General features: G+C 50.9%; 1 protein-coding gene across 1 annotated transcript; it reads right to left on the bottom strand.

Moving 5' to 3' along the window:
- Nucleotides 1-1,630: 1,630 nt before the first annotated feature.
- LOC122225190 lies at nt 1,631-8,642 on the bottom strand. The gene is made up of 2 exons (XM_042947962.1): nt 8,171-8,642; nt 1,631-6,323 (listed from the first exon to the last, which is right to left on the bottom strand). The coding sequence occupies exons 1-2, from the start codon at nt 8,384-8,386 to the stop codon at nt 1,722-1,724; spliced, it is 4,818 nt and encodes a 1,605-aa protein (XP_042803896.1). The 5' UTR covers nt 8,387-8,642; the 3' UTR covers nt 1,631-1,721.
- Nucleotides 8,643-9,391: the final 749 nt, after the last annotated feature.

Here is a 9,391-nt window from a genome sequence, read left to right as displayed (position 1 = left end):
CCAGAACCTCGGTCTTGGACTTTTGGCCTCCAGAACTGTGAGAAAATAAATTTCTGTTGTTCAAGCCTTCCAGTCTGTAATATTTTGTTATAGCAGCCAGAGCAGATTTATAAAACATCCTAATCCCCAGAATTTGTAACTGTTACATTTTTTAGAAGAGGATCTTCGCAGTTGTGATGAAGTTAAGGATCTTGAGAGGAGATCATCCAGGAGTTTACAGTGGGCCCTAAACCCAATAATTAATTGTCTTGAGAAGGGACACACAGAGTAAAGGAAGAAGCAGCGATTGGAGTGACGGTGCCGACGGTGCCACAAGCCAACGAACACCTGCAACCACCAGAGGCTGGAAAGAACAAGGAACTGATTGCCCTCTAGAGCCGGAGGGCCTTCTGACATCTTGATTTCAGACTTCGGGCCTCCTGAAGTTGTTCTAAGCCATCAGGCTTGTGGTCATTTGTTATGGTAGCCACAGAAAACGAATATGCCCCAAAGAAACGTTATCTCATAGTCTCTGTGCATCAGGAATCCAGGCACAGCTTAGCTAAGTTACCCTGGCTGAAAGTCTCTCATGAGGTTGTGGTTTTCTCAAGACTCACTAGGGCTGAAAGATCTGCATCCACGCTCACCCACGTGATTGGTGGCAAGATTCAGCTCCTCAAAGACTAAGTGAGCCCACATTGGGCTCTGCACTGAGTGTAGAGCCTACTTGGGAATTCTCTCTCTCTCTCTCTCTCTCTCTCTCTCTCTCTCTCTCTCTCTCAAGTAAAATTTAAACAAATCCTTGGCTCCAAGATGTCCCATGCATAGGCCAGGCAAAGCAACAGGTAATTATGGTTGGCAGTGCTTGAGAAGTGAAGAGCTGGGGATGTTTTTTCCATGAAGTGTGTTCATGGGCAGCAGAGTCCCTGCGGGGCAGATGCCCAGTGATCAGCTCCCTTCCTTGTGACCTAAAGGACTTGAATAATAGTGTCCGGTGTAAGGGTAGGGCTAACCTGTAGCCTTAAGAAATAAGAGCTTTGTTTTAACACTATAGGTTAAGAGATAACAGCCTTATCCTATCAATCAAGGGATGGATTAGCGGTTGATTGGATTGGGGCAAGGGCCTGTTTGAGCTGTTTCCACCTGGGAACTATTCCTTTGTTCTGTTCCCAGGTGATAATAAGACGATGTGGTAGGCTATAAAAACTCTGTACCCTGGCTGTTCAAGACCCACTCTGGTCAAGAGTGTCGGTCCCGATCAATCAGTTTGCCTTGCCTCTCATTGCAATAAACTTTGTTGTGACTGTCACTGGTGCCCGTAGCATTCTGTTTCAGGAGTCGTGTGGATGCAACATCCGGTGCAGAGCACCACCCCACCCCACAAACAGTTGAGGCTCAGTTTGAGCATCCTTCCTCGATCAGAATTAACTTAGACTAGGGCAGGACAGAGTCACAACAGAAACCTCAGTAAACCCTACTGTGAGGAACTGAGAAGAGGAATGTGTTTAGGAGATGACATTGGGTTGACCCACAGTCCTCAAATCTTGAGTACCATAGAGTAGGAGTGGCTTCTACCCCACCCACAAAGTATCCCAACCTCCAAAAGGGGACACTCAGACAACATATGCCAAAAATGTCGGAACCCCACAGGCCCAAATAACCAATTTTATTAGAGACTTTGAGGGTGAGCAGACCACCCTCATGCCTTCTCTTCTGTGTTCTGAGAACTCTGGGCCTCCGGCCTACTTTCTAAAGCCATGCTGGAGCAGAAAACATCTCAAATGCTTCATAAAACCAAACTTTCGGGGGGCTGATGGATTATGTGGGGCTCCATTTAGGTTCTCAGGTTCCCCTTGACCCTGGAAGCGCTCTGCCTTGGGAAGAGCAGCCCCAGCATAGCAGTGACCTGGTGGCTGAAGGTCCCTCTCCAGAGAAGTATGGACTCCACGGCTGTGCTCTCTCACATGTCGGTCACCCACTTTGGGAAGCAGGGTAGGATCAGGACCCCTCAGGCTCAGGTTGGGGACTGAGTGCTGAGGCTTGGCCAGGTGTGGAGACCAGGATACCTTGTTTAAAAGGATCATGCTCCACCTTGATGCAGCAGAGTGAAGACTATATTTGAAGCTGGAGGTGTTTGTGGAACAGGAGGAAGGCTGCTGCCCAGCCCCTCCTCTCTCTGCAGACTCCAGCCTCCCTCTCCTCCCATGTGGAGGCAGCTGACATTTAAGTCCGGGGGACTTAGGAACCTCCCGGGATGTGCACTCCTTTCTCCAGTGGTTGTGGCCTGCCCTGAAGTATGAGGTCCTCATTCTGCAGGGAGCCCTCTCTGCCATCTGGGAGACTCCTGGCCTGACTGTTTTCCTGTCCCTGTTGTTCTCACTGGGACAGTGAGCCTCTCTGGAAGGCTCTTGGCCACACCAGCTCCTAGACTGTGCTGCAGGCCTGGGGTTCCTGTGAGCAGTGGGCTTGGCTCTAGGAGGAGCCTCTTCTTGGACAGCCTGTGGTTCTCTGGCGCCTCCTGGCGGCCTGACTCTCCCAGGCTTTTTGGAATGGATGGAAATGCCCATGGGCTTGCACCGGTGTGGCCCACATTTCTCCAGAGCTCTGGCCCGTGTAGAAAGTTTTGAGCTTTGTCTTTCTGGGGGCTGAACCCTCTGGGACCTCTCAGTTGACTTAAGGTCTGGCCTGAAGCCCTTGGCCTCACAATGCCTTTCCTGCCGTTGTTGGACCTCACAGGCAGTGTATAATCCAGGGAGCCTCACCCCAGCAAGGGGCAGTGGGCAAGGTCCTAACAAGTTAAAGAGCAAATGGGACTCCAGGATCCGCTGGGGGAGGCCCCATTTCAGGTGTGCAATCTTCCGTCGCATGAGGGACTCCAGGAGGAGTCTTTGGCTCTTTTTGAGGACTGGCCACTTGGGCATGACAGTGAGGACAATGGGAGCACTCACCAGAGCTGTGGCAGCTTGGGGGGCTTGGCCACGTGAGGTGGAGGGGCAGACTGAGGGAAGGCCGAGGGAAGCAACCAGAAACTGTAAATTCTGGAGCTGCCGAGTCAGGCCAGGAGCCTTTCCTGCATCCACCTTTTTATCCCTTTGTTGGCTTCTCTGGGCTTCAGGTGGGGGCTGCTGGGAGGCTAGACTGACCTCCTCTCTGTGTTTCTTGGCAGAGGCCGTGCTCTGGCTGACCAAATGCTCTCCCTCCCCACTGGTAAACAGGAAGTGTTGACAGGGGGCAGAGGCCACTGCTTGTTCCTGTTCCATGGCCCTGTATCCACAGCCTGTGAGGGCTGGGGGCCCCCCGCCCCCAGAAGAGTCAGCTGGGAGACTGCCTTCAGCAGCATCGTTTCCTCTGACCTGCTCCTCGCCTCCTCCTCTTGGAACGTGAGGACCTCCGGCCTCCTCAGCTCTGCACTTTCTCAGGCTCCCCACAGCCTGGATTTCAGCAGCCTCATCTCCAGCCTTGTTCTGGTTCCTTTGCCCTTGTATCTGGATCTCTCCATCAATTTCGCTTCTTAACAGTCCCTGGCCATCTCCCCCAGGAGCCTGGGTGTCTGTACCGTCATCACCTGCGGTCCCTCTCGGGTTTGTCTTCTGTTGTGTGTGAGTGTGTGCACCATGCTCACCTCCCCTCTGCTCCTGGTTCTCCCACTCTGATGAACAGCTCTTTTCATTAACTTTGCTATTTATTAGTCCCTGGGACCCTCCCCTAAGTCCCTGGGGTTTCCCACCATCCTCACTTCCAGCCCGTCTCTGGCTTCTCCTCCCCAATGTCTGATTTTCCTCCTTCTTTCCTCTAGTCTGCTCCCAATTGCTCCTCCCTGCAGAGTGGCTCTCTCCAGTTTCATTATCTAACTGTCCCTGGTTCTCTCTCTCAGGCCTCTGGGTCTCTACAACATCTTCACTTTCAGCTTCTCTCTGGTTTCTCTTCTCTGGAGCCTGAAGTTTGGTTCCATTCTCACCTCCTGTCTGCCGCTGGTTCTTCCACTCTGATAAATGGGTCTCTCTATCAATAACACCTTTTAACTGGCTCTGGTTTTCTTCTCCAGCTTCCCAGGTCTCCGTATCATCCTCACCTCCAGCTTCTGTCTGACTTGTCTTCTCTGGAGCTTGAATCTCTGCACCATTCTCCTCTCCAACCTGCTCCTCTTTCTTCCATTCTACTAAATGGGTTTCTCCATTAATTTTGCTTGTTAATTCTCCCCTGTTGTCAGCCTCAGATGCCTCTGTGTTGGCCCCATCCTTGCCTCTAATGTATTCCCGATTCTTCCACTTGGGTGTATGAATCTGGCCATTAATTTTACTACTTAACTGACCCTGGTTTTCTTCCCCAAGTTCCAGGGCCTCTTTGCTATCTTCATCTTTAACCCCTCTCAGATTTCTCATCCCTAGTGCATGAACACCCATATTATTCTCATCTCCAAACTTCTCCTGGTTCCTCCTCTCTGGTGGATGGGTGTCTGCATGAGTTTCATGTCTTACTTGTCCCTGGTTCCCTGCCTCAGGAGCCAGGGTATTTATACTGTCCTCATCTCCATCTTTTCTCTGCTCTCTCTTCTCTGTTGCCTGAGTTTCTGCTCTGTGTTCACCTCCAGTCTGATCCTGATTCCCCCAACAGGGTGTGGCAAACTCTCTGTCAATTTCGCTTCCACTCTGGCCCTGATCCCCCCAACATGGCATCTCCCATTCTCTGTCAATTTCACTTACTGCTGGTCTCTGGTCTCCCCACCATGGTGCCTGGATCACGACCCAATCCTCCACTTTTACCTCCCTAAGGTTCTTCCTTCTAGATACCTGGGTTCCCCCAGCATCCTTCCCCCTTCTCAGGCCTTGGTTTCTCCACCCCACTAGAAGTTCATGTTTCAGTTGTTTCCAAATCTCTCCCCTACATGCTTGGATCTTCCCAGCTTTCTCACTTCCACCTTGATCTTGCTTCTCCCGCCCTAGGGTCTGGATCTCTGTAACATTCTCACGTCCAATGCATTCCTGTTTTCTCCACCCCAGGGCCTGGGTGTCCACACCCTCCTCTCTTTTTACTTCTCCCAGGTTCTCCCTCCCAGATACCTGGGTTCGCAGAGCATTCTCACCTCCAATCTGGGCCTTGTTTCTCCTCTCTTGTGCCTGAATTTCTATAGCAGCATCATCTCTAATCTTGTCTTGCTTTCCCCACCCTGACACCTGGGCCTCCTTACCATTCTCACTTCTAGTCCGGCCCTGCTTCCCCAATCCTTGGGTGTGGGTCCCTCCTTCATCCTCTCCTCTGGCCTCTTTCTTGTTCTTCTCAAATGCCTGGGTCTCTACAGCATCCTCATTTCTACTCTTATCCTGGTTCCCCCACTTTGGTGTTTGAGTCTCTGCATCAGCTTTACATCTTAAATGTTCCTGGTTCTCTGCCGTATGTGCTTGGGTTTCAGGAGGATTCTCACCCTCAGCCTCCCTCTTGTTTCTATTCTCTAGTTCCTGAATTTTAGCTCTATTCTCAATCCCCATCTGGTCCTGGCTCTTTGGCCCTGGTGTCAGGATATCTCCATCAGTCTTACTTATTACTAGTCTCTGGCTTCTCCACTCCAGGACCTTGGTCTCTGCATCATCCTGCATCTCAGAGTTCACTGGGAGCTGCCTTCCAGTTGCCTGGATCTCCCGAGCACCCTCCCTGCTGCTCTCTGTCCCGTTCCCCCACCCTACAGCCTGGGTCTCTCTACTATCCTCTCTGCCTAGCACCTGGTTTTCCGTCCCTAGTGCCCAGGCCTCTTGTGGGCAGACCCAGGACTTCCAGGGGGACACTCCCACTTGGTTGGAAGGACCCGGCAGGAACTCTCCGGAGCAGAAATGCACCCTCTGAGACGAAAGGAGGTTTGAGAGAGAGGTGGCTAGCATCATGGGTGTGAGGTGGGACCTCATGCTAACAACAAGCTCCAGTGGCACCAGCTCTTCCTGGGAGTGGACAAACAGCTGCTCCATCCTTTGGTACGTGTCCAGGGAAGAGGATGGTGGCCTGCAAATCAGGTGAGACTGCTCATCACTGAGACACCAGGGTACCGGCCGTGCTTCCCGAGCACTGTCCTGAGGGAGCATACAGATGCTTGAAAAAGAGGTGGTGCGAAAGATGGGATCAGAAGGAGTGTGGAAATCCCAAGGTGGGTCCTGACACGGGTGCTGCCAAGAGACCAGGTATCGGGTCCAGGATTCCTGGAGGCTCCTCCGGTGTTCAGACATCTTCTTTTGTGCCCGTTGTTGGACGTGAGCCTCCAGGCCACGGAAATCTCCAGGACTGAAGGAGAATTCAGGGGTCAGCCTCAAACAAGTGTCATGTCTCGTGGAGGGCACCGCCCACTTCTGCGGTGGCATCTGTAGTTGAGAATGGGGAAACGAAATCCTTGCTCACACACTGTCTCATCTAATTCTCACAGATTAGAATTACAATCCCCACTATCCAGATGGGGATTCTGGGGCTCAGAAAAGAGGGAATCATTTCTTTTAGGGTATTCATTCAAGACCAAAAAAGAGTTTACTCCAGGCCAGGCACTATTCTAGATGCTGGGGTTACCAGCATGAACAAGACAAAGTCCTTCTTGGGAGCTATCTTCCAGATATGGAAGACATAATAACCAAGTATACAACATGTTAGGTATGAAAAGTGTTCGGGTGGAAATAAAAGTGGAATGGCGATGGGGTTAATCTCTTTAGAAAGGCTGGTCACAGAAGGCCTCTCATTCTCAGAGGAGGTGACATTTGACTGGAGACCTGAGTGAAACAATGGGCAACTAAGTGACATCTGAAGAAAGAGCACTGAAGGCAGAGGAGACATTCGTGCAAAGGCCCTGAGGTCAGAACAAGGCCACGTGCATCAGAACATCAAAGAGTCCCTATGCCCAGAATGAAACAAGTGATGAAGAGAGCCGTGGGAGGTGAGGTCAGAGAGGAATGTAGGACAAATCACGCGGGGCCTTGGACTTATGGTTAGGAGTTGGTGTTTTATTCTGAGTTTGACAGGGAGTGTACCTGTAAGAGCTGTTTCAGGGCTTCGAGGGGCAAAATTCTATGATCCCTTTTTTTCTTTTTTTTTTTTAATTTAACATTTATTTATCATTGAGAGACAGAGAGTATGAGCAGGGGAGGGGCAGAGAGACGGGGAGACACAGAATCTGAAGCAGGCTCCAGGCTCCGAGCTGTCAGCGCAGAGCCTGATGTGGGGCTCGAACTCACAAACCATGAGATCATGACCTGAGCCAAAGTCGGTCGCCTGACCAACTGAGCCACCCAGGTGCCCCTATGATCCCTTTTTAAAAATTGGTTATTGGGATACCTGGGTGGCTCAGTCAGTTAAGCGTCCGACTTCTACTCAGGTCATGATCTCATAGTCCGTGAGTTCAAGCGGTGTCAGGCTCCGTGCTGACATTCTGTGTCTCCCTCTCTGTCTGCCCCTCCCCCACTCGTTCTCTCTCTCTGTCTCTCTCTCTCTCTCTCTCTTTCAAATAAACATTACAAAAATTTTAATTAAAAAATTGGTATTTAGGGGGGCACCTGTTGGGGATGAGCACTGGGTGCTGTATGGAAACCATTTTGACAATAAATTTCATAATAATAAGAAAAACATTGGTTCTTGCTCACAAGCATCATGTAAGGCCTAAGCCAGGTGCAAAAGAAGACCTACCATGCCCAAACTAGTCTATGTCATTAGGAATCAGCATAGTTATGACTGCAAACTTCTGGGCTGCAATCGTGGTCTGATTCTTAATCTGGATGCCACACGTGGATGTATTCAGTTTGTGAAAAGAAAGAAAGAAAGAAAGAAAGAAAGAAAGAAAGAAAGAAAGAAAGATCATTTTGTTGGCTGCATGGAACATTGTACTTGGCTGAGAGAGACTGCAGGAACCAGGCAGAAGGCAGTGCTACAGTGTAGGTGAGACATGAGGGAGACTTTGCCCAAGGGACTGTGGGGAGGTTTCGAGAAGTGATCAGATTTGAGGTATGGCCAGCAAGTAGAGCCCATAGGACTTGTAGAGGCGGAGGGAGGGAGGGAGGGAGGGAGAGAGACTAAAGTGACTGCTGGGTTTGGGGCCTGGCGGTGCTCCCCCTGACCAATCTAAGCTCCCCCCCCCGTTCCCACACAGGGCAGAGAACAGGGTCCTCATAACAAGTGAATGAGCCAATCGTGGTGCCCGAGGGAAGGAGGTGTGTGGGGGCGCCCTCACCTTGGTGACCTTCCTCGTGCTGGGGTGGGTCCTGGTGACCCGGTGCCAACAGCTCTGGACCTGCCAGATCAGAAAGAGGCAGAGCACGAGCAGGTTGCCACAGCACCGAGGGTCCCTGCAGCTGCGATCCTCAGAAAGTAGGCCCCGCACTGGCTCCCACTCAGGGCCCTGGAATGGTCCCACCACAGCACAGGCGCCCAGCAGTGGCAGCAACATGACAAAGCTTCAGTGAGCAGGTGGTGTCAGGGAGATGGAGGGCAGGACTGCGATGGGTGACCCAGCCAGTCTGGGGTGTGGTAATCCCCGCCACATAGTGCCCCTGTCACTGAGGCTACCTCACAAAGGAGCCACAGCTAAGCCAGTTCCAGCTCCTGAACCGGGCACCGGAGCTGGCTAACATGTCCTCAGTACAGGCAAGGACAGCACTGGGGGACTGCCCAAAAGGAAGGAAGAGGTAGAAGAATTCATTTTATTTATTTTTATTTCTTTTTTTTAGAAGAATTCATTTTAAATATCCCGTCTTCTGGAATGAAGAGATTATATTCCCCCCATGTGTGATGGGGTGACGTAGCCACGGTCTGTGTGATTTCTTTCTTCCTATTCGGTGCTTTCGTCCACGTGTCCATCTGTCTATCCACCACCAGACACTTAACGAACACTGTATTGAACACATGTATCCTTGTTTGATCACCACGCATCCCTTCCTCTTTGCTCACAGTATTTTGGTTTTCTGTCGGGGATTACTTTTGCCATCTCAGGATCTGTGTTGGTAGGAGGATAAATGCCACCCTGAAGATTGTCTTTCACCCGAAGGTTATACTCAAAATTTTAAATAATGGAGCAGGAAGGGACACCAGTCAATCAGAGGGGCCAGGCCTTGACCCTTTAATCACAGCATTTTAAGTGTTACTGAGCACCCCAGGAGAGGGGCATCACCTACTTACCAACCAGCTGTGATGTACTTCTCTGTATTAAGAACCCAATATGCCACACGATGTATCCTGACTGAATCACCCCAGCTTATACCTGATACTCTCCCGCAGAACAGAGATTCAAGGTGGGAATAGGAAGCTGGTGAGAAAAAGACAAAGAAAAGGAGCCCATGACAGCTAGGAACTGACCCAGTTCTACCAGTTAAGACTCGGCGTTGCTAGGAGCTGGCCTGACACTCACAGCTGGGCCTCAGCATTCTCCTGTTCAACATAAACGATTTCATGTCGA

Source organism: Panthera leo, chromosome B4 (assembly GCF_018350215.1).
Source record: "Panthera leo isolate Ple1 chromosome B4, P.leo_Ple1_pat1.1, whole genome shotgun sequence".
Classification (NCBI taxonomy): Eukaryota; Metazoa; Chordata; class Mammalia; order Carnivora; family Felidae; genus Panthera; species Panthera leo.
This window is presented reverse-complemented; position numbering and strand designations above follow the sequence as displayed.